This window comes from Onychostruthus taczanowskii, unplaced genomic scaffold (assembly GCF_017590055.1).
Source record: "Onychostruthus taczanowskii isolate IOZ18803 unplaced genomic scaffold, ASM1759005v1 scaffold25, whole genome shotgun sequence".
Taxonomy (NCBI): domain Eukaryota; kingdom Metazoa; phylum Chordata; class Aves; order Passeriformes; family Passeridae; genus Onychostruthus; species Onychostruthus taczanowskii.
In genome coordinates, this window is record NW_024499796.1 from 4,235,203 (window position 1) to 4,260,875 (window position 25,673).

The following is a 25,673-nucleotide window of genomic DNA, read 5'->3' on the forward strand; positions in this document are numbered from 1 at the left end:
AGATCTCGAGTCCAGCCTTTGGCTGATCACCACCTTGCCAACCAGACCAGGGCAATCACATTTCACCCATTGTCTCTCCTGAAAGGCACAGCTTTGAAACCCCAAGTCCCAGGGCTGGGCAGCAGCAAGTTCAGACAGAGAAATTCTCCCTGTCACGAAGAAGCTGCTCTTTTATTGAGCCAGGCTCAGAGCTGGAGTGACACAAAGGCAGGAACATGGATTTCTGTCAGCAGCTCATGCTCGGCTGCTAATCAGATCAGAGGAGACTCGGTCACGATCCATTACCTGCTGCAGCCCTATGACTAATTTGTAATGAGGCCTCTCAGAGCAGAGGAAGGATCCTGGGTAATTATCCCAAGAACCACACTCCAGATTAGGTAGAAAACTCAGGTGGAGCTTTAAAGGTCACTTTGTTCTATTAGGAAGAGCTCCGGCCCTCCTCCCTTCCCTGGCTGTCTCCTTTGGCTTGGCCCCAGCCTCTGCCTGCACTGGGTTCAGCCATGGAGCTCCATGAAACCCACGTGTGGTTGACCCCCAAGGTTCTCTGTCTGCTCCCATCAGAGATCATAGCCTCATCCCCTCTCTCTCCTAATTTTTCCCTCTTCCTCCACCTCCTTCCCCCTCCCTTGGTTTATCTCCTCTCTTGTACGATCAGATAAGCAATACAGGTCTATTGATTTACCCACTTGTCTGCCTATAACCCGAGCTGCCTGCTGATTTAGCTGCTTCCCCACTTATCTCATGTGTCATCCTTGGGTTTTCATTACCAGCAGCTATCATCACAGTGTAAAACCCTCTCAAACTGCTTATTGTTAATTAGGTAAGAACTAGAACTCAGTGATTTGGATAATCACTGCCATAGTGAAAACAACCTGCATATTATTTTTAAAGGCAAATAATAACAACAATAATATTATATCCACAACATTACTTGGTAAATGAAACTCAGTTTCTGTGAAACCAAAGATTAAAACAGCACTTGCCAAATTATACTCAAAGCGGAAGATGTAATGTAGCCCATTCATCTGAAAAATTAAAATTTGTGCAAGTACAAGGATTTGAGAAATAAAACCATCTGGGCAAATGAGCAATTAAATCCCACATTTCCTTATTTTGTCAAAAACTTGGGAATAACCTTCATGAATTACATGCCCAGTGAATTTCCTCCTTCTACTGAAGTTGACTTCTTGCTAACCAGCATGTATTTATTTATTAATTCAGCCATGACCTCTGTCTGTTGACTTTTGGACTAGCTCCCCATCTGGGACTGAAGCCATGGCTTCTAGCATCCAAATAAAACCTCTTTGACTTTTTCCAAAGATTATGGTCATTAGAGAGTCCTGAAAGCTGATCTGCAAACCTCTTACACAAATCAGCAGTTTGGGAGGGACAGAGAAACGTGGGCAGAATTCTCCTTCAATACTGATGGAAGAGGTCACTTTTTTTTTTATGTTGGTGTGTGTATCATATACAGGAGTCCATCAATATTCAGTGGCAGAGACAGACACTTCATTGGGGTCAGCCCCAGCTCTGCTCAGCTGAGCCTCGTGTGAAGCCACCAGAAGCTGCAGGGAACTTCCAGACACAGCAGAATCACAGCAAAGAGAGGGAAAGGCTTAGAAAAAGGGCACTCCTCTCCCATTTCCACCCCCCTCCCTGGTTCCTGGGCCCTACCTTGCAGGTGGAGTTTGCTCTCAGTGCTTTGCAGAAGGACAGAACTCACAGAGTCCAGATTGTCATAGCTGTTACAGCCCAGGGGGCCAGTCCGAGTTTCTGTTACCTACAGAGGGTGTAGAAAAGAGAGAATGTTCCCTTCGATTGCAGCACCATACCTTCCCCAGGCTTTTAAAATATTTTAATTCAAGGACTCCTTGTCAACAGCTGATATAACCCAAAACACATCTTCCCTAGCTGGGAAAAAATGCCCCACCCTGCACAGACCCTGCTAATGTTTGGTGCAGTCTCAAGCTGAAAAATCAGAATGAATTATGGCTTCTTTCTTTAGGGTATTTCAGGTTATTCTGGGCTTGGCAATGGGATCCTGCAGATTGATTTTTCTCACACAGGATCTCCATTGGAGAACATCAGAAGCCTGTAGAGGAATTATTCCCTGGCTTCTCTTATTGGAAAGCAAGAAACAGAGATGGATTGCCAGCCCACAGTGGTGCCTGGTGCTCCCACAACAGATGTGAACAGCAGCCCTGTGCTGAGGATGGATGGAGGCACAGATGACCTGCAGTGCTGCTGCTGTTGGTTGCCTGCCCTTCTGGAATTCACCACGGGTGATTATCTGCTGTCACTGTTTCAATATCTCAATACAATTTCCCATCCAGAAGGGAACAGCCTCAGCCATGAGACAGCACAGAACAATAACGAGAGCTGAAACCTTTCAGAAATGGCTAACAATGACGACTCCATCCACATCACCTTCCCTGGAGTGAACTCAGCAACAATAAAATCCCTGCCCAGTGTAGGATGATTGCTTTCAGAGAAGGCAGCCTTTGCAGAGCCATTTTCCCTGTTTTGTATTCTCTGAGCAGCTTCCCTTCCTTCCTGCTGCAACCCCCAAGCTGTCTCTCAGTCCGTTTCATTCCAGATGCCTCAGTAATGCCACAGTGAGTTTTTCACCATTTCTTGTAGCAAATTCAGCTGAGAGATGTTTGGCAGCCTTACACCCCAGGAGACAAATACTCCTAGGTGGCACAGGGTTGTTCATTTCACAGACCTGCCTTTCCCTTCCAACCTCCATCACTGATTTGGGTCCTCTGCTCCCTCTCTCCCTTCCAGTAGTCACTGTCACACTTAGTGAAAGTCTCCTGTCCTACACAACCATCTCACTGAATGCCCACCTCTTTTCAGACATTAGTGACCCTGGGGAAATCAATTCTTCAATTGAATAAGAGAAAACCTGGGAACAAAACAACTTGTGCCCAAAGAAGACATCAGACTGGCAAAGTCCTGCCCCACATCCCTAGAGAATCCATACAAGGCAATATTTTTCCTCTTCCTAAGGCAGTATGTAGTACCTTGATTGCTCCGGTAGAGATCTGGATCTCATGGAGTCTCCTCATGGTGCCATCACGATCTACAAAGTAGGAGGACGCGAGCTGGTGCAAAGCTTCAACGCTCTGGGTGGCGTTTCCTGACTTTCTGTCGAGGCGGCTTTTGTCCATGTACATGGTCAAGGCCTCCTCTCCTGCAGCAGAGAGAAAAGGAGATTTCAGGCTGCCAGGCAGGGCCACCTTAACAGGAGCAAATGGTGTCATCTGCTGCACCTAAAGAAAGAGAAGTCCGACACCTGGAGCACTCTTGGAGGAATCCACCCTTCCTCACCAGCACCAGGACCCCAGGGGGACACAGAGAAGCTCCTCCTCTATTCAGACAGCCAGGCCAAGTCCAGCAGACAAGTAAAGCAGCTCCACTGAATTGAGTAGACAACATTTTGGATATTTTTTAGCCAGCAGAGCTTTGCCACCAAGGATTCAGCCCACCTGTCCCACCTGAGGCACGTTCTCTCTGTGGGCAGTGCCTCCAGAATGATGCACACCTGACAGGAGATCTCACTTTGTGCAAGTCTCTGTCTGACCTGACTTCCAGAAGGAAGGGATGATGATTGCAAGTAGAACACTGTGTGCAGGTAGGCACAGTGGACAAACAAATGTTACTTGGACCATTTCAGTGCCCAGTGGCCTTGCAAAAGGGGAAGGGAAAGGGGTTGAGTAAAGAAAATTAATCAGAGGAAAGAGCAAATAAGAAAGTTAATTTGAACTAACCACCCTTGCTGCCTTCTTTCCTCTCCCAGAGTCTCATCCAGGGAACATAAATAGCAAGTGAAAATACCATGCAAGGTAAGGGACGAAAGCAGGTGATTTTGAAATGAAACCACAGAGAATCTGGGAGAGAAGCAGTTAAGGACTGATAAACATCAGCAGAGACCTGAATGTAACAAAGCACATCTGAAAAGGACGTGCAGCTCAGAAGGACTATTTACCTAATAATTCAATTTCTGCTGGGTGAGACACATTAAAATCCAGTTCATTCTTAACATAAGGCTGGCATTGTGAGAGGTCTTAAAAAGTGGAATTCCATCCTGCATCCCTAACATGTGAAACTTGGATTTTAATAAATGAAGAGAAGACACAACTAGAAGAGGAATGTGCCATTTCTACATAACTCTCTTAATGAGAAGAATGGTGCTTGTTCTGATTTGATAGATGAACCACTGATGAATGCACTGCCTCTGGCAGTGATGGCATGGTCCAAAAAATATGTACCACTGCTTTCAAGGCCAAAAAAAAATCTCGGTCTTCATCATCTTTGCATAATTTTTTTTAAGAGAGCAAGGGCTTACTTTTCTTTAAAATTCTTATTAGCTAAAACAATTTGATTCATCCAAATTATTTCTTTTATTTCATATATGAAAAAAATAAGCCAAAATCCCAGTAAGAGCTCCCCCTCACTTTCCCTGGAAATTTTCCAGCTTTTATCTGAAAGCCAAATGCCTGAAAACAAACCAAAAATATTCTGGCTGGAAATCAAAATATTTTTATTAGATTTCAGTTTTTCAAGCAATAGTTGTATTGAGTATTCAGCCTTTGGCTTTGAGATGAAAAATTCACTTCTTTTTTTTTTTTTTTTTTGTGGAAAGAAGGTACTTTTCATCAAAATAATTGATCAGTTGAAATCTTTTAATTAAGTTTGCAGGACCTAAGTGGAGAAGTTAGGCATGTAAAACTTTCTCTTTAATATTTTGTTGAAAATAGCAGACTAGCCTTCCACCACTATCAAAGCTGTGGTAGTAACAATGTCATTATTGTTACCTCTCACAAAAACACTTTCCCTGGAAAGTGACCAGCTTTGATTTCCTTTATCACCATTACCATTTTTATGTGTGGAGCTTGTAAGGAGACCTTGGCAGGGACCAAGGCTCTGCCACATCAGGCTCTGTCCACACAAACAAAGTCAATCCATCTTCCAGAGGATTTAACCCCCTGTATCTGATGAGACACAACAGTTGAATACAACAAACAGCCAACAAGGCACAGGTGATAAATAAAATGTCAGTGATCAGTGTGAGGAGCAGTGGTCACTGCACTGACCACTCAATGCATTTCCAAGTTTCATCTCTTTGTGTTTTTCAGGGGGATTTGAAGGAATTTTGTCAGTTTTCATGAATTAACTCATTTGCCACTGAAAAGGCTTGATCAGTGGGAAGGTGTATTTTGAGCTAGAAGTTCTGGATCTCTCATGTAACAGAAGCATTTAACTGCAAGGAGATGCAGCAGAGAGAAATGAGAAATTATGTTTCACCACTATTTTGTGAGCCTGTGGCAGGAGAAGGAAGATTTGGGATAATGCTCCCCTTAGCTGTGATTCACAGCCATCAACTCTTCATCAATTGCACCAATAAATGGGAAAAACCCTACTTTTCCTGGAAAAAAATCATGCCTCATATTAACAGCCAAGGCACAAAAATCAGTAATTTTTCATTCCAGCCTGGTTCATTTTCACTAGAGGAATGCTGAGTCTGGAATGCTGAAGCTGGAATCCTGGGCCAGAGGGCAGGCTGGGAGCCTGGGTGGAATCACATCAGATCACCAGCAGATCTCCTCTTGGATTTGGTCCCTACACAACACAAACCAGGCACTAAGAAACACAGCAGAGAAGAGAAACCTGTGCTCTGGGGCAGTGGGGATCAGTGATTTCCCCACAAAAGTTGTCAATTTTTTCCCTCGAAAGGAAGAAAACAGAGAAGTCCATGAGCAATAATGCTTTTTCCTGAAGGAGCAGTGCTGTCCCTAGGACCGAGGGGTGCTGAGCAGGGACACTGCTGCTGGAAACCTATTTTGTGTAGCTCTGTGCAGAGCTGGAAAAGCACAGCATCCCCATGGAGGGGTCACATGGGAAAGCAACTCTTGGATCAAGAGAGGTTAACAGAATTTTCCTGCATTATTAAGTCTTAATTTCTCCTTTAATTAAGTGAATGATATGTTCAAAGTTGTTTTTCCTTGAGGGATTTTCCTGCAAATTGGCTCTCAGCTCTGTGTGCTTCATCCCAGAGCATGGATGCCCTCAAAGTGACCCTTCCCCAGTGCCTTTGTCAGAAGCAGACTGGAGCAGAGCTGGGTTTTCATTGGGCTCTGGGGGCCCTGGCTGCTCAGTAGGATGAAAGCCACCAGAGCTGTTCCTCCTGTGGCCAGGTGTGCAAACTGCTGTGTTCAGGTGCTGCTCCATGTCCCACCCTCCTGGGGGCCGTGCAGCAGCTGGCGTTTCAAAGCCAGCAATTTCCTGCGTGCTTGTCACTATCTGCCACCTCCTCAGACACCAGGCTGGGCTACAAACAGCCGGAACCCAGGGCAGAACTGCTTGGAGCTCTGCTGGGGAGACACCAGCTCCTGGGAGAGCCAGGACATGTCTGCTTTTATGCCCCACAGCTCTTGTCTAGCCCCCAGACTGCGATTAGATTGTGTCCTCCATGGATAATGCATGCCCAGCTCCATCTGCATTTTCCCTGGGACTGCCATTGCCAAGATAAATCCTCTTTTTCTCCCTACCATTGCTCACCATGCTCAGGGCTGGTGGGGTGTTTAGTGCTCCCCTCCAACACCAGTTCTCATTACAAGTCTCTGCATATTTAAAGTTGTTGTGTTGTAAAATCAGGAGAAGAAACAAGCCCCTGTGAATAATTTACAACCTCAGCAACCAGGCAAAATTAAAAATATATTTTACCATCAAAGGTCTTTCTTATTTTGAATTTTCATGGATGCGAGTGGCAAGAAAAAGAGGAATGTCAATGGAAAAAAACCAAACCAGGAAAAAAAAAAATCTCTACTTGGCTGTCTTGGGCTCTGTAAAACACAGTCCTGAAAAGTGAATTCCTCAATAAAAAGCAGTTTATCTTTACCCAGACTTCATTAAGGCCTGAAGAAAGCAGTCACTTGTGTTCTTCAATGCTTGAAAACCTCCTTTCTCTCACATTTCTTGCTGGTGGAATGGACTTCTTTGGGTGCCTGGACTGAAAGAGCAGCCCAAGGATCTTTGAAGGACATCACCACACCAGAGGCCATTGGACTCCAGGGGAAGTGTGCCAATTTACCTACCACCTAATTTGTGCATGAATCATATGCACACATCTAATCTCATCCCAGTGTCTGCAGAATGTTCTGTGAACAGACAGATGGCCAGAAATTCCTCAAAGTTCACTACAAACACGGCAATGTGGCAAGGCTGGAGGTGAGGTACTTTAGAAGAAGCAACAACAACAAATTTTGAAGTAAAATTGAGCCTTTACCACTGCAGAATTCTTCTCACAGATAGCTGTTCTTGGAAGAAAAGCATTTAAATGAAAGAAAGGCACACCCCAAAGGGGGAAAAGAACCATGAAAATAATACAGAGTGGAAAAAGGAACCAGGAGTAAACATCAATAGGAGCTGCTGATTTTCACCCCTCCAGTGTTCAACAGTAGCTACTCAAAATGTTCCTGCAGCACCACCAGCAGCGCCTGCCCAGGAGTTCATGGCCCTACAGGGCTCTCTCTGATGTCATCCCTGACACATTCTGTGCACACACACAGACCTCTCTGCAGCCCTTGCATACACATTTTGAATTTTACTGAAGTGCTGTTTTTCCAGAAGTCTGCTCCATGTTAATGCATTCAGCCTTCTGGCCATCTCTTCCCCTGTGTTCACGCTCCCTGCCCAGCTCCTTGAACTCCCTTTTCCTGGAGCTCTTTAAGATTCCTCCAGTTCCAGCAAGAAAGGATGCTTTTCCCCCCTACATTCGTTTTCATCCTGTGAAAAAGAGGGATGAGCATGTTCTGTTGTGAAGCTGAGGGCAGTGGTGCAGGGCTGGCAGGACAGTCCCCCAGCTGAGGGACGTGTTTCTCCTGACAGCCACGGTGGTCAGAGCAGCACAGGGGCACAACTCCCACCTCACACTCTGAATTCACTTGCAAAGGCTCCTTGGGGACACAGGTGGGCTTTGGGGACACAGGTGGGTTTTGGGAGGGGGGCTGCAGCCTGGCCTGTGCCCCCACTGCTTTCAGAGTCACAGGGTGGTTCAGACTGGCAAGGACCACAGTGGGGTATTTGGTCCAGCCTCCCTGCTCTACAGGGTCATCCCAGAGCACATGGCACAGGACTGCATCCAGCTGCTTCTGGAATATCTTCTGTGAGGAGACTCCACACCCTCTCTGGGCAATTTGTTCCAATGGTCCCAAGAAATTCTTCCTCACATTCAGCTGGAACTTCCAGGGCATCAGTTTCTGCCTGTTCCTCTTGTCTTTGTGGCTGGCACCACCAGGATGAGCCTGATCCATGCTCTAGGCCCCCCTTTAGATAATTATACACATTAATGAGGTCTCCTCTCAGTCATCTTGTCGCCCTGTTCTTTTGAGTTCTTCTAAGCCTTCTGATATTTACATTCTTGTAACGAACTTTCTCACAGACTTTATGTAAATAATTAATTTTTTGCATTCTTTTATGGAGGAGGAGAAATTTGATAGACTATTGGTCTGTCCAGTGTCATTGGAGAGGTGGCACTTTCACCCTCCAATCCACTGTCACTTTTGGAAATCTATAAATGTTGGAGTCAGAATTAAACTTCTCTCCTTTTCCCCTTGGAGAATCCAGTGTCCACGTCTTTCTATTCCATGTCCTAGAGTGACAGTCATCTCTTCTGGCGACTGAATAGCCCCAGCTCCCCCAGCTGTCCCTCACAACAGATGCCCTGCTCCCCTCACCACTGCTGTAACCCCTGCTGGGCTCACCCCAGGAGCTCCATGCAAAACTGGACACACTTCCAGCACTGCCCAGTGCCTTCACCACCCCCCAGAGCCCCCTGAGCAGAGCCAGCCCCGGTGCCACCTACCTCCCAGGGTGGCAGAGATGAGGAGGTGGGTGCCGTACTTTTTGATGATGGTGTCAATGAACTGCTGCGTGGTGGGTCTCCTGCCCAGCAGGCGGATGCTCCTCTGGAACTCGGGCATCAGGGGCAGTGGGTTGTGGAGCAGGTCCCTCCTCTCGATGGCTGTGTTCCTCACCTTCCAACGGGCAAACTCCCTGTGCCACAACACAGGAACACAACAGGCGTGAGGCTCCCTGTCTGGAGGGGCAGGGAGAGTCACCAGGGGTGGAAAAGGAGGATGGAGAAGGGGCCAAGCCTGTTGGACACCCCCACGTGGATACACACATGAGGCCACGAGGCTGGACAGAGGGAAGGGGAGGAGAAGAGGAAAAGCGAGACATTACTGCACAATAACCATACACTACAAGGATCAGGCTGGGGAGGAGATGCACTTGGAGTCATCAGAGGTGTTTGTCAGAGAGATAGACTTCCATAAAACAAAAGCAGGGTCCTTTCATCCTCCCACACTTTGGGGTCTTTCACTTCTCCATAAAGCAGCAAATTCTGGTCTCTGTCAGCAAATGGTCTAGACCACGGATCTAGCCCAAAGTGATCATTGTTGTATCTTTAATGCCCACAAGCCTTCCTAGCACACTTTTGCAAAAGAAAGCTAAATAAAATACATTTTCTCCAAACATCTTCATCTTTCAGCACCATGAGTACGGCAAAAGAGCATTTTGGAAAACAATTTTTGAGATAAACCATGTAAAAGCATGGATTCAGGTATAAGCAGAGTCCAGGATGAAAGCGGAGGTTTTGTTCATGTTTTAGGAAAAAAAAAAAACAACAACAAAGTGATTCTCAAATCCATGATTTTAAACTGAGAGGAACTGGGGAAAAAATAAAGTTAATGTTTGCAAAAGCAGTTCTTTATTGCAGGTATCCATTTTGAAATGACACAGAGGGAAATGCCTAGAGAAAAGCTTGCACACCTGCAATCTAAAAATCAGGCCTCTGAAACATCACCAGCTGAGCACCTGAAAAATGAGAAACCTATTAATGTCTCTCAAAAAATATTGAGCAAAGCCTTCCTTAAAGGAGAGGATGTTATTTATACCCATTCTCCTACAATGCACCTGCTCTATCTTAAGCTATCTCCCAGACCATCAGCTCACAGGCTTCTCTGTCACTTTTCATCCACCTATTCCTGTAACTTGGGTTTAAGACAAATATTTTATTAGATTATAGGTGTTGTGTTTTAATCCCAGCTGGCAGCTCAGCCCCACGCAACCACTCACTCCCCCTAGAGAGGAAGAGTCAGAAGGGTCAAAGTGAGAGAACTCATGAGTTGAGATAAACAGTTCAGCAGATAAAGCAAAAGCTGCACAGGCAAGCAAAGCAAAACAAGGAGTTCATTCCCCACTTCCCATCACAGTCTGGAGTTCAGCCATCTTCAGGACTCCATCCTGGAGTGACTGGGGATGACAAACTTCCTCACACCTCACATCCCCCTTTCCTCCTCCTTCCTCAGCCCTACAAGCTGAGCATGATGTCCTGGGGTGTGGGATATCCCTGGGGTCAGCTGGGGTCAGCTCTCCAGGCTTTGTCCCCCCAGAGCTCCTTGTGCATCCCAACCTCGTCACTGGTGGGGTGGGATGAGAGGCAGAAGAGCCCTGACCTGTGTGAACTGTGCTCAGCAACACACCTGTGTTATCAGCACTGTTTCCAGCAAAATCCAAAGCACAGCCCCATACCAGCCTCTCTGGAAAAAAAAAAATAACTTTATCCCAGTGTTACAGAAGAAATTTAATAACAGTGTTCTCTGGGAATAATCTTGTGTAGCATTAGTGGGGCTCAGCAGAGGAAGTGTTCATGTGCAAGAGCTGACCAAGAGTAAACTTCTTTGAGAAAATTAGTGCTGCTAACAATGAACAAGCTGAATTCAGCAGAAACAAGTGGAATGAAGATAAGGACCAAGGAAACTCTTCAAAGAGAATGAAGTCACCTCAGAAGAAGGCCAGCCCCAGTAAAAACAATGAGAAGTTAAGGGACCACTGATCAGAATTAAGGATTTGGGGTTGGATTTGAGGACTGGGTGCTTAGATGGCACAGGTATAATTCTGAGGCAAGAACTGGGACAGGGGCCCTCTGTGCAGGGACCCAGCTGACCCTGTAACCCAGCAAAGACTGACTGGAAACCTCCAGGTAGACTTGGCACCCCCAGCAGGATCCTGGGGTAAAATCTGTCTCTGTGGCTGGTGTGAATAATCTATAACACCCAGTCCAAAGCAGGAATGGCAACCCCTGGCCCTGAGGCAGCACTTCCCATCAGGGAGTGTCCTCCCAGCACAACAACCCACCTGGCTGGCACAGACCCTGACACACAGGCACATTCAGAGACTCAGCAGCAAGCCAAGATCACAAACCAGATTATTTCTGCCCAGGTTGATTCTGTACTCAGTCCACTCTGTGTGTGTTAGGTTATTTGACTTAATGTAATTATGCAGGTATTTATTTTGATTGTGCCCCTTCACAACACTCCATGCTGCCTGACAGCAGTTACATTCATCAAAGTAGCAAAGTGCCAGCTATTTAATTCAAAATATCTCCTTACACCTGAGCTAATGCCCCCTCTGTAGTTCCTTGCTTTCACAAGCCAAGTGAAAATGCCAAAACAAAACACACCTCCTACTACATTACAAGAGTCATTAGTGTCAAACCTTGCAATCTGAAGAAACATCCATCCTTCCTAGAAAAACCTCAGTCAAAAGGCAAAAAAAAACCCCATACAACGGGTTCTTAACACAAAGAGTGATTGAAACAGATCACTGGCTCCCAAGTTGTCTGCAGATAACAAATACATGACCAATGTATTCCCTTTATGGAGCAGAGGGTGTTCTCTGCTGTCCCAGAATTGTGTAAAAGTTGATTTTAATGATATATAAAACTCAAGAAGTAAAGACAAATAGTTTTTCTCTGACACTACAGAGCAGTTTCTCCAATCATCCCAGATTAGAGTTCCAATCCCAGACCTTGTTCCACAAGGAAATCCTCTTTGAGGAAGGAATGGTCCCTTCAGCAGTTTCAGTGCATGGGAAGAGGCAGAGCTGGGTGCTCAAAGACAGGCAAGGTTTTATAATAAATAGGCACACCCATGTTCCACCAGAAAGAACATAACTAGCAAGCATAGGAAGAATGTCATCTATGCTTCCCCTCCAAAGAGAGGATTATTGCTTCCTGTAAAACTCAAGCACACATTCAGATTCCTGCTTCCTGCAGTATCCATAAAGTCAGGAGGCACCAGAGCACTCCAGAGCCAGCATGTTTTCAGAAAGGGCTCAGGGAATGTTTCATGTTCCCAATAAAATACAGAAAGTTTGCTTTTGCTGCTTTGCAACAGACAGTTTAGCAGCAAAGAGCTGAAATGTGCAGCTGGTCAGGTATTGATCCCTACTCTCCTTCAGGGAAGCTGTGGCTGCCCCTGGATCCCTGGAAGTGTCCATGGACAGGGCTTGGAGCAGCCTGGGACAGTGGAAGGTGTCCCTGCCCATGGCAGGGGGTGGAATGGGATGGGCTTTAAGGTCCCTTCTGACTCAAACCACTCCAGGATTCCATGATTTATCAGCACCCAGAGCCTGGGAGTGCCTCCACCCAGGGTGTGGAGATGGACAGGGCAAACTGGGAAGTGATGGGCAATGAAGGCAGGAAAGGAGAATGACATTTTGATAAACAATGAGTCCAAAGGGAAAGTGGGTTCATTTTTTACATCAGGTCCAACATCACCCTTTGAACCACTGGCAGGAGGCCAAAGCAGGAGTTTAAAAGAAATCACTGTCATATCTTCAGCCTTTCCTGATGCCAAGGGACAATCCCAGTCCCCACCCATGCAGGAGATGAGCCCTGAGCAGAATCCACGACAAAAGCACGACAGTGAAGGACACTTTTCCACCCAGCTGTTACTGATGCCATCCCTCCCCAGGGCTTCCTGCTCCCAGGGCACATCAGGAGGTGAAAGCCCAGTTCTGCTCCACTCTCCCTGTGCTTGGATGTGTGGCTTTCTCAGCTGACAAGAAAAGCTGAGCAAATATGTTACGATGAATAATTTATGCAACTAACTTAGATGTTTATCTTCTGCTCATAGAATATCCACGAACCAGTTGCAATTCCCTCTAAGTTATGCATTATTTGAATTTACTTAGTGACATTTTTCAAGCTTTTTTATAGGTTTTATATAGCATTTGGCTGTTTTATTTCTTTGTGTGCTGTTGATTCATTGGGATTGGAATCAAAGGAAGGGAACACCAGTGGGGTCATCTGCTCCAACCTCAATAGTCAAGAAAATGATATGGCCTCGTTCAGCTTCCTTTTTAATGTCCAAAAAAAAAATACATTTTAAACTTGGCTGTCTGAATTCCAATATTTTACATGAAAAGCAAACCTCTTATTCCAGCAATCTTCCATGCAACCTACAGAACCCTCTGCTGCAAGATGCACCTGAGGCCAAGATTATGGTACAGTTTTGGAAAATAGACTTAACATTAATAGATATGGCTACTGAAATAATTTAGAATTATTGAGGTCATAAAAAAAAATTATATTTGCAGGGAACAGCATAGATCTGGCCTTAGGGAATGTTCCAGCCTGAAACTCCTGAAGTCTCTGAAGAAACACCTCCAAGAACAGGTTTTCTATTAGCTTTCAATTCTATATTTAATTGCATTTTCTGCAGAAGCAGAAAATCAACCAAAATGAATTCAGGGTGCTGGGTTAGGTAAACTATACTCTTGTCTGTTTGTCACCACTGAAGCCTTCCACCTGTGACTCTTGGGAGGATTTACCAAAGCCTTGGATTTGTCGATAATGGGTGCAAAAGGCTACTGGAACCTTTCCTCACAAAACCATCCTGGGCTGCCTTTCACTCTTCTCTGAGCCATCAGTGGCACCACAGTCTCTGTGCCACCACCTGGGACACAGAGCTGAGGCCTCTACAGCTACTGAGGCATTTTAAAAAGAGAACTATTGCCCTGTGCATCACTTCTTTTCCAGGTGAAGAAGTTGCAGACTCGACTGGGATTAGGGGCACCCCATGGAACAGCTAGGATTGGTACAGCTGGGATCAGTACAGAGTTTCCCCTGACCCTCAGGGGAAATCCCAATCTAGGACCTGAACTTCTGCCAGCAGGGGAGCTTTGAATGGCTTTGGAAAGATGAGAAAGTTCCCAGCAAGGAGGAGGAAGGGTCAGTATCCCTGAGGCAGAGATGGGATAAGGAGAAACTCTGACCCAAGGTCTGAGTAGTGGGGTGAGGCACTCACTGGGGCTCTGTCTCAGCAGGGCTGAGAGCCCAAGGGAATTTGGGCTGTGCCAGGAAATGCTTCCAGGCCAGCACAGGGCAGCTGCCCTCTAGAGAAAAGAGAGGAGCTTCATCAAGGGCTGAAAGGGTAGGAGGTGCTGAAGGGGGAACCGGGGTGACAGGGAGGAGGGATGAGGGGTGAAGTACTGCCTGAGGGAGGCACAAGCACAGACTGAGGGCTTTCCTCGCTGTAACAGCAAGGGGACACACTTCATCTGAATACGGCTGAGGATGAGAAAACACTGCCCCTTCAAGCTGCCAGCACGTCAGGGGCAGAAGGAGCCACTAGGAATGCCTCAGTGCTCATTAGCACTGTGACCCTCCAGGGAAACAGAAAAACAGGGAAAAAACTACAGAAGAGGGAGGAAAAGTCAAGAGGCTGGAATAGGTACATCATGCAGGCCCAGTCTGCACCATCAGAAAGGACAGCAGGATCCAAGGGCAGGAGCATCTCTACCCAGGGAGGGAAGTCTGAGGGAGAGGGGCCATCAGAGCAAATTAAATTCCCCATCTCCACATGGCAAGACAACCAAAGATGTAAGTGAGGAAACAAGTTCAGCACAGACCTTGGGGGCTGGTGCTTAAAACAAAGCAAAACAAAACAAAACAAACAAACAAACAAAAAAAAAAAAAAAAAACAAAAAAAAAAAAAAAAAAAAAAAAAAAAAAAAAAAAAACCAAAAAAAAAGGAAATTAAATGCATTAAATAATGATCAGGACAGTTTTAAAAAGGAAAAAAAAAATAGCAGAAGCACTGAACAAAGCATGAGCAGAGCAGCCCAGCCCCTCCAGGTGCTGGATGTACATCCTTCAGAGCATCCCACCAAGTGCACACTCAAACAGGAGCAGCCCCACCCCTCCCTGGGAACAGAACAAGGACAAGGCACCAGCTCCTTTCTGCTCCATGGCTCTTTACTTTTTTAATAAAATTTATCTTGAAAGTCACCAGCTGCTCCCAAAGGTGATGGGCCTTCCTGAAGGCAGCATGTTCTGCAGTAACAGCAGGACACAAACATTATTTCATGCCCTCTCCTTGGCTTATTGCCCACATAATTGACTGTGATGTCACCAGGAGTCCCTGATGTCAGAGGGATGTTCTCTGGGATTTTGGTGTCTCTGCCCCTGTTTTCCTTCAAACACTTCACCGTCATTAAGAGAGACATCTTTGGGCATGTCTGTGTGCGCTGCAGACAAATATTAGTAGCTGTCAGAATGAGTGTGAACCAAACCAGACAGATTTTAGGCCTTGTCTGGGTAAGAAACAAGTTCTGTGTTAGCCCTAAATCTTCCAGAACCCTTCCAGATGCTCTCACAACAGAGCTGTTGTTTTGGGGGTTTTGTTTTGCTCTGCCTTTCCTTTTTCCAGCCCAATTGTCCCAGCCACTGGCTGCACAGAGTCCTGATTATCTCTAGTCCTCAGGATGATGGCTCTTCCAGGTTCCTGTGAGCCCTGGATCCTGCAAACAATGCCAAGGGACAGGGCTGAGCATGACAACAGCACTATAATGCTTATCTTGTTCTGCCAGATCAGGCTTTATAGGAGCCTGTGCGGGGTATCTGTGATTATGGTGGGGTCAGTGATATTTCATTTCCAGTCTGTGCCCTCAAAATGCCAGACAGCCCCAGGCTGAGCAGTGCAATATTCCTTTAGCACTTTCCTCTGCAGCTTGGCCTCTTCCCTATCTGGGCCAGCATGAAGAAGTCACTCTTCAAAGCTGAGCTTTTCAAAGGACCTGCAAGAATTAGTTTCCTGTGAGGGTTTGGCACTCATCCCCCCTAATCTATTTAAAAAACCTCCAGTCTGTAGATTTAAACTAGTTCCAAATTAGACAGAGGCTGAAACTCTGCCATGAAAGAGAGAAGAAGAAGAAGAAGAAGAAAAAAAAAAAAAAAAGAAGAAGAAGAAAACAAAAACAACAAAAAACCCTAAAAATTTAATTCCAGAGAATTATGAAAAAGAAATCACTTAAGCTGAAAGCCCCACAGCATTTTGCATAACAACCAGGCAAGTAGACAGGCTCACTTATGACAGCTGGCAGGTGAATGAGATAAATAATTTGACTATTGATCTATTGATAAATGCTGTGCTGTCTGCAGCAGTTTTATTGCTATGAGGGCATTTACCTGGGTAGGACTGAACCAAGGGGAGGACAATCAGAGTTTGAATCATTCAGCAGAGTCCTATGGCAGAAATTAAACAATGTTGTAGGACTACTTCCTCCTCCACCTGGCTCCAAAGGACAGAGGAAGAATCTCCTGTTGCTTTTCCCCTTGGTCTGTCCTTTGGCCATGTGCTTGGTGTTGGCTGAGTTGTCTGAAACCTCAAATATTCCCCCTTTTTGGGCAAGCAGTTCGGCCTGCTCTAGAGTTTTGTTTTCTATCTCTAATAATTTTCTTTAAGATATTAAATTGTTACAGAGTAGAAAGCTCTGAGGTTTTTTTTGGAGAGAGGGGGTGTGGGAGGTAAAAAAGGGGTGCAGAACAACACGACAGTTGCAAAAATCAAAATGAAATAAAATTTCTTCAAAGTTAGAGGAATTTCATCTGACCTTGAAAGCCCCTTGGTAAACAAGTTGTGCCAGCACTGAATTAAAATCCAGCCAGACAAATGTGATTCCAAGCCTTGTGCTTGCTCTTAGGGTAGGACTGCATTTGGGTCTCTTAGGAAGCAACATGGAAGGCTTGGGTGCCCAAAAGATCGATTTGTTTAGGAAAAAAAACTGAAATAAATTTATTATTAGGGACTCAAAGCAGAGTGATTCAACATAGGTAAGAAAAGTTAAAAGATAGGTCATTAAATTTGATCATTATTAAGTTTGTTTATTATTAAATGTGATCATGGCCAGGATGTGGCTGTAATTCTTAGCACTGACTTCAAATCCAAACACATGAAAACATGGCAGAGTAGATTTCTACCATTTCAGCTGCTTGGGATCACCTCCAGGTCATGGATTTATGCATCCTCACTAACACACAGTAACTTCTGAACTTCTTCAACACAGCTGCTTCACCAGCCCTCACTGGATCTGTTCCCAAATCCCACCAGAGCCGGCTGCTGCAATGCCCTTCCATCTCACCCATCAGTTCCAGTGCAAACAGCTCGTGGACATTCATTCCCCCAGCTCTCCCTGAAAGGTTATATGTGCAGATTTCCTTCCAAAAAGCCCCCACACCTCAAGCACTGCAGAGACCCTTCCCAACGCCAGCCTCCATCAGCCTCGGCCCCCCCAGATGTGCTGGTGAGGGTCCCCATGACTGCTGACACCATCTCAGCTGTTCCACACTGGGCTGACAGCACCTCTGAGCCACTGCATTCCCACGGGGTTGATGGGAGCTGCTGGAAGCAGGAGTGACATCTCTCCAAGAGCTCCCAGCGTTGTTCACACCACTGCAGCTTAACGAATGTTATTAATAATAGCAAACATTCAGCTCCGGAGCTGTTTGCTCCCTGAAAGCTCACCCAGACCACACGTGGTTTATTCAGCTGCTGGGGAAGCTGTTCCAACAGGCTGCAGGGTGCTGTGCTCCAAGCACTGGGATGGACAGCACAGAGACACCCAGTCCTTCACTGTGAATTAGGATGAAAATCACGGGACAGGCAGCAGGAACGGTTCTCCCACTAAAATACCTGACACAGCCTAGAGAAACTCATCTGTGAATCAGGCATTTTAAGTTCTCTGGTTACCAAAACAACGACACAAATATTATTTTTCATAGCAGGGTCTCCTGGATTTCTGTCTCTAGAAGTCTGACCCAGAATTCACAATCAAGCTGATCCGGGAATGTCAAGGAGCTGTCAAGAACAAGCTTTCAAAGAACAGCACTTTTGAAGAAATGGATGGAAACATCTGAGCCATTTAAGGAATTTGAGGTATTATTGAGGAAAGGTGGGATAGCTGGCATGATTGTAGGTTCTCTTCTCCACACTTCTTTCAATTCCCTTCTTGGACACTCCTTTGCACTCAAATCGAGGGGGATGAGGACAGAGATCAGCCAGCAACAGGTTGGAAGTGAAGCCAAGACACAAGGATGCTGAGACAAATAAGGCTGTATAGGAACAGGTGGCATAGACAGAAAAAATGCAGTCTTGTGCTGTACCTATTGGTTGGGGGGGGGAGTGGGGAAACAAGAAAAAACTACAAATTACGCAAAAAAAAAAAAAAACAACAAAGAAAATGCCAAACAAAACTAACACAACACACAAAAATAACCCAACAAAAAAAAAAAAAAAACCCCAAAAAAAAAAAAAAACCCCAAAAAAAAAAAAAAACCCCAAAAAAAAAAAAAAACCCAAATGCCAAAACAAACAATAAATCCACAAAAAACCACCCAACAAACCAGACCTTTTCACATTGATGTGTTTATTGGGACTCCAGTAGATTAGAGGATTACACCCTTGATGAAGTCCCTCCTCTTGTGGCTAAGTAGTACATGAGAATATTTAAATCTTTTGCAACCAAGTTTGAAATGGGAGACAGGCAGGTAGAGTTTAATTTATAGAGCAGATAAATCACCCAGGAGTGACTGGCCCATGTGAAGTCCTGTTGACCCCATGGACCCTGTCAACAAGGGTGCCTACCCTGCCCCAAAATTCACCATGGGGATTCAGAGCCTGCCAGTGTTCCTAGAAGCACAACAGCAACAATCAAGGGCTGTAACAAGAACACAGTTTGGAACAAATAATTTCATTAAATTACACTTGCTTCATTTCCTGAAGATAGAGGTGTGTATGGACCACAGGCTTTTTTCCTAATTTTAGCTGTAGCAAGCTGATAACCTCAGCCTGTGACACCACAGCCCCAAACTTTGCTCTGTGCTTATCATGATTCACAGTTTGCTCAGATGAAAAAACTGAGAAATGTCCCCTTGAACCTTAATTCCTCACGTTGCAGGTAAGGGTACCTGGCTGCTGCACCACTGGCAGCTTAAGCACGGCGTTTGTCAATACTGGGAAAGTAATATCAGAAATTTAGCCTTGACTGCCTTTTTCCTCAAGAAAAAGCACTGAATTTTCTCCAACACAGCATGCAGCTATGTTTCAAAACTCGAGCTGTTGTTAGAAAATGGAGCTATCACCCCTCCTCCGGTCAGTTGTGCTGCTCACTTGGCAAAGGCTCAAATTCACTGATTTAAGAGGCGGATAAAAAAAAGAACAGAAGATGATGTTTAAATACAAAGCTGCTCCTGCCTCCTCTACCCAGCTGAACCCTCCAGGCACTCCTGGCAGAGCCACCTGGGCACAGCTGCCAGGCTTGTGGGCAGAGCAGGCAGTGATGGGAAAGTGTCCCCTGCTGCCCACCCCTGGGCCCTGAGTCATGCTCAGCTGATGGAGACACCACTGAGCACTCCAGGTAGGAACTGGTGGGTGGCTGGGATGCCTAAAGGCCACCAGTTGGCAAAGTCACCTGTTCCCACCAGGGATCTTTCACTGGAGGGCAGCTGAGGGGGGTTTTGTGCAGATAAAGTGCAGTGAGGAGGGTCCAGCCCCTGCCCTCACACCCTTCAGATGGAAAGGTGAGCTTCAGGCTGCACAAGGAGGATCTGCAGGGAAGAGAACTTGCAGGGGTGCAACAGGACAGGCAGACTAAGCACTGCCTGCTCACAAAGATCCAACAGATGGCCACCAGGCTCAGAATGGCACAGGGGATGGGATTATCCCATACCCTCATATCCTCATATCCTCCTACCCTCATATCCTCCTACCCTCAATACCCTCATATCCTCCATCATCTCAACCATTGCAAGGGGCATTGCAGGAAGCTTCTGGGAGTACATGGCAGAGGTAGGAGAGAGCAAGCGACCAAAAACTGTGTTAAAGTAGTAAAACAAAGCCACGCTTGCCTCCCGCTTTGATCCTTGCCACTTAATTTCCCTAGTGTTGGGACATTATTTCCTCTGAGCTGGTTTAGGAGAAAACAGTGGCTCCTCCTCCTGGTCCCTCAGGACACTCAGTTGTGTGCCTTCACCCTCAGAGCTGGGGTTCCACATCCCTTTGGTTTCCAAGCTGTGCTGTTCCACTCAGGCCACTGGCCAAGGGTTGCTTTTCAATATTCAAACAGGAATATCCACAGTGGCTGTATGCAGAGGATGTTCCCTCTCAGTGTAGGATTCAGATGGTGACTGGGCCTGAAATTACTAGCAAATAGCATAAGATAAGAGGTTAAGGGCTAAACAAAATTAGGCTGCAGAGTATAGCTGCAGCAAAATTCGAGTCATACATAATCAGAGACATTTGTGCTTTGCTCAAGATTAAAAAAGGAAAAAAAAAGTCCCCAAAAGCTTATGACATTTCAGAATTACAGTAAAACTGAAGAAATTTTCTCTAGGAAAAAGGTGACCCATTTCCTCAGACTACATCCCTCTTTAGCAAAAAAACTGAACACAAACTGTGAGAAAGCCTTGAATATTCCCTGGTTGCTCCAAAATCTCATTTCTACAAAAATCAGTTTTGATGTATTTAATTTTCATTCCTAGTCATGCCATTTCAAACTCAGGCATGTTTTGATGGAGGAAATAAAAAGACTGCAATAAAATAAAAATTCACAAACTCATGAAGAAAGGCAATCTCTTTGCATGCTGCAAAGTGGCCTGCAATGAAAAGATAACCATGCTTTTTATGCAACACTTCATAAAGAAAAAGCTTTATTTTTGTCCTGTCCTAGCTAGTGAACAGGGACTTGTGAATGCAAATGCTTTTGTTTCCTGGGATCTGTTTGAGAAGCTCTGAGGCATTTGGTTATTCAGGCACATGCTTGGCAATTTCCCCATCATGAGTCATGTTTTCTTTAGCTGTTATTTGTGACTTTGATATGTGGATCTCAAAGCACCTTTAAACAAATGTGTCACTGTAGATGGAGAAGCTAAAGCAGCAGGAGATGAACAACTTTTCCAAGGAAGAGATCCAGAATATAGCATAACCATAAAGAAAATCCACACAGATGTAGAGACAGGGCAAAGTACTTCACCAGCAAGGACTAAAGTAGATGGTGGGGTCATGGCTGAAGTTGCTGCTCTGTTTTGCCTGCCCAGGGCTCAGTTCATCCCTGCCTCCACACCTCACTCAGGGAGCTGATGATGTGCAAACACAACCCCACATCAACTACAGAGAACAGAAACAGGGTCCAGAACCACTAAAGCATTAAATTTGGTAAAGACCTCCAAGACCATGCAGTCCAACAATCACCCAGCAATGTGGTGGCACCACATTCACCATTAACCATGTCCTTAATTGCCATATCCACACAATTTTGAACCCTTTCAGGGTCAGAAACTCTACCAGTTTCCTCAGCAGCCCCTCCAATGCCTGCTGTTCCACAATTCCTAACATCTAAAACATCCCCTGCTGCAACTTGAGGCCATTTCCTCACGTCCTGTCAGAAATATAGCTATTAAAAATCACCACTGCACAGATTCCCAAATCCCAGTCCTTTATGGAGGACACAAAAGGCATGTGCAAGCAGTGGAGTGAGCTGGAGTGATGCCACAGGGAGGCTGTTGGACCTGTCCAAAAGTGAGAAGGATCAGATGCACAGCCCTGGCACTTGTCATCTCCCACGTAGTGGTGGGGGGAATTCTTTACTGAGTCTGGGTGGGACCTCCTGGAGGGTTGGTTCTTCCCCTCTCTCCTGTGCTGCTCTCTTTCATGGCAGACTTCATCATTTGAGTTAAAACACAGGATCCTTCTGAGGATGAAAATTCAGTCTGAAGGCATCAGGAGCTACAGAAAAGCTGAGGAGAGACCAAGGTGTCCCTTCCTGTGGCAGAGGATTGGAACTGGGTGATCTTTAAGGGCTCTTCCAACCCAAACCATTGTGGCATTCCATGAAAAACCTCCCCTCATGGCTGTTTCAGGAGGGGAGGACTGGGCAAAGATAAATTATCAGTTCCTATTCTAATTCCAGACACACACACACCTGAGTTAGGTATTATGTGCTATTGCACATCTGAGCCTCTGCTCCCAAAGAATGAACTGAACCCCAGAATCCAGAAGCACATGCATATGTATATATTTATCTACTGAGCAAAACAACAATATCTGCAATGCTTTTTATTTGCCTTCTGTGTTTTGAGACTTAAAGACTTGTATTTTCTGGCTTTCCTCCGCAATCCTAAAAGACAGCCTATTCTTATTTTTTAAATGGAAGTTGTGAGTTATACAATTATATGACTCAAGCGTGGAGTGCTTAAAGAAGACAGGAAAAAAGCAAATGTGAATGTCCCAACTCTTACAAATACCAGAGGAACAGAAAATAAAAAGCAATATCTTTGCAGTCTGGTAGAGAGGAGGTCCTGATCTTTTCTCCACCTGACTGGAAACCTTACAATCGCCAGTGCCTGAGCAAGTGCTAGGAGGAAGGGGAACAGGAGAACAGATGCTTCCTTGCCCTGGGCTAGGTCATTATCCTTGGCATACAGCTCTGCCCTCTCTGGACTAGGATAAATCCCCAGAGTAGTTGAGTGATGCTCCAGCCAGTGGGATGTGCTTCAGCATTTCCCTCCACACCAAGGTCTCCAGCTTTCTCCTCTTTTTTGGTGGAGTTCTTTCCCCTCCTCATAATTCCCAGCCTTCCTTTCCATTTTTCTCTCCCCCAGTTCCTGCAGTGTGCAGAGCAGGACAGACACAGTGTCCCACACACCATATTCTTTGGCGGCACATAGAACCTGATATAAACTTCTCCCAACCTGGAAACCTAATGGAGGGCATGGAGGCTCCTAAAACTGTGGGAGGAAGGGATTATCCGGCTCTGTGCAAGAGCAGCACCCAGAGGCCTCCACAACAAGTGCACGTTTATCTCACAAAGATCTGTCCCTGCACCAGCCCCTGCTCCTTCCACTGCCACTGCCAAAGCCCAGCTTCTGCCAAATCCTATCTCCACGTACAGGGAGACACTAAAGTGTCTTAGTGCAGCTCCGATGATGTTCCTGGTTTAACTTATCCCCAGCAGGAGACAACTCTGGGTATTCCCACCTCCCCTGCCCATCTCTCCTTGCCTCACTTCTCCCTGACTCTGGAAGGGCAGGTGGTGCCTGTATTTAAAGCCTCAATCTTCCTGGGCACTGGACCGTGCCCAGCGGCGCACTCATCACCAGGGCTGAGTTTCACTGACTGATTGTTTTCTGATTCTGTTTGGCATTTTATCCTGGCTGCATAGAAAACTTATTATAAAATCATATTTGTGTTCCATAGATTATATCTGTGGCTCACTGCAGCGGGAGTGCTGAGCATGACAGGCAGAGTCAGAGACCAAGGTGATAGGGACTGAGCTGCACTGCAGTCGTGGTGCTTGCAGGGGACAAAACAGGAGCCCCTTGGTCAGCCATGGGTATCCTGGGGGTGAGATGGGTGGGATAACTGTTAATAATTAGCTGTTGCAATTCTCCTGGCCAGATCCATGCCATATGCCACAAATAAATGTTCTACACACAGAACAGTTTCATGTTAAATGACTGCAACAGTCCCCGCTGCTACTAAAAATCTGTTGGTATTTTTTCTAGATAGTCCCAGCTTAGAGCTGCTGTTATCTGCACCTGTATAAAGTACAACAGCCTAGATAGAACCAGAAAAAAATATTATTTAGGATTTTGATTGTTCCTTGAATTCTGGGAGCAGTCAAGACTTGAGAGATGCAGACTGCAAAGAGATCACCCCAGTGTCCCCGAGGTTTAGGATTTCATGGTGTCCTGTGACTTCAGCCAGAAGACACCCTTGGAGCTGCATATGGCACAGAAATGGAGGCAACCATCCCTTCTAGCCATGGTTTTGCCATGTTCCTCCCAACTCTAATCCCTGCACAGAGGGTCTGACTGGTCAACCTTCCTCCCCCTGGCCTCTCTCCTGGGGAGAGCTAAACATGCAGGCTCAAATTTTGCCAACTGCTTGGAAAAAATGTTCCCTAAACAGGGAAGGTGTCCACAGAGAAAGACTGAGGAGAAAAATAAAGTTTTACTTCTGGAGAAACAACCAGACATGGTGTGATGGGCTTCTTGGAGAGGTGGGAAAATGTTCCAGCCTCCTTCTCTCCAGAGTAGTTTCTGCTCTCTAGAATACTCATTTCAGGAGGGAGCTCCTGTATTTCTTGAGTACAAACAGGTCTGCTGGATTTTCCTGCCCACTTCAGCTAAAAACAAGAGGTACCCCCTTGTTCAAAAGTTCATCACAAGACGCTGATGGTGCCAGAGGCTCCACATCACTGAAACTGGCCATCTGGAACAACCCCCGCGTATCTCTCCATCTCATTGACTCTTTGTTCCATTTCAGTCTCAGCTGAAATTGGATCTTTTATCTCTCCTCCCTTGCCTGTGACTCTTATTTTCCCCCTCATACCATATCTGCTGATATTTATGATTTATTCTCTGTTACTGTCCTATTTAATTATGCAAAATGGTTGGGATGATGGTTTCTGTGGATGGGGGAAGAAAGCAGAGGGACCCCGTCCTTTACCCATCACAGAGGAACTGACTGAATGTGGTATTCACGTTCTCTGAACAGAGAGAGAGAAGAGAAAACAATTCTTATCTTCACTTGCTGCTCTTGTTGTTTAGCACATGTGAAATGTGTTATAGAGATTGTTTACCAAGAGTGATTTGTTAATTGGACTCTGCTGATGGTTGTTTAGATTAATTGGCCAATTGGGTCAAAGCTGTGTCGTGACTCAGACAGTCATGGGTTTATCTTCAGTACCTTTTTAGTACAGTTTTAATATAGTATTAGTGTAATATAACCTAGCTTAATAAAGCAATTGTTCAGCCTTCTGAATCATGGAGTCAGATCACATTATTTCCCTACGATGGGGTCACCCTGCATCGATAACTGAACACGTCCCAGCACTGTGGGAGATGGGAATCCCACAGCAGCATCTGAATTCCTTACTGCCCAGCACTGTGAAATGCCACAGTGCCTTGGGGCCATCAAGGGGCATGGTTATCAGGAATCCTGGCTAAAGCAAGGAGTCTTCAGGATGAGGGGCTGCTCTCCTCACAGTGAGCTGGGGACACCACCTCTCTCCAAAGGGACTGAGTGCCCTTTCCTGAGAAGCAGCTGGGATGTTACACCTGCCATTGTGCAGTCTTCAGCCAGGCTCTGAATGCCCACAGCTCCTCAGGTCTTACCCTTTCAGGATGTGCAGGGTTCAGAGCAGCAAGACACGACGAGTGTCTCTGGGAGCTTCTTCCTACACTGGGATTTTTTATCACGCGAACGCCATGCTGCAGCTGGCTCTGGGAAGTCTTCTGCCCACACACTAAATAAATTCTGGTGTGGTGCTCTGCTTCTCTATGGAAACCGTACCCTGCATTTCTCTCCATAGGATTTTTCTCATTTCAGGCTCCATAATAAATTAACGAGAAGATGTTTTCTTTACACCAACCATAGGAGAGACACTTTTCTGTACTCGATTAATCTTTAGTGATCTATATTAAATATTTATCTGAAGAAACGAGGCCTGTATTGCAGCAACATTTTCTATTATGAGACTTT

General features: G+C 45.7%; 1 protein-coding gene across 1 annotated transcript in view; it reads right to left on the reverse strand.

The window, feature by feature from the left end:
- The window catches only part of BRINP1 (BMP/retinoic acid inducible neural specific 1), an 88,158-nt gene that overhangs the window by 17,783 nt on the left and 44,702 nt on the right, over positions 1-25,673 (reverse strand). The window contains exons 3-5 of the mRNA XM_041406677.1: positions 8,870-9,060; positions 3,027-3,196; positions 1,675-1,780 (exon numbers count right to left, since the gene is read on the reverse strand). Coding sequence (XP_041262611.1) covers positions 1,675-1,780; positions 3,027-3,196; positions 8,870-9,060 — 467 coding nt within the window. The remainder of the gene's footprint in view (positions 1-1,674; positions 1,781-3,026; positions 3,197-8,869; positions 9,061-25,673) is intronic.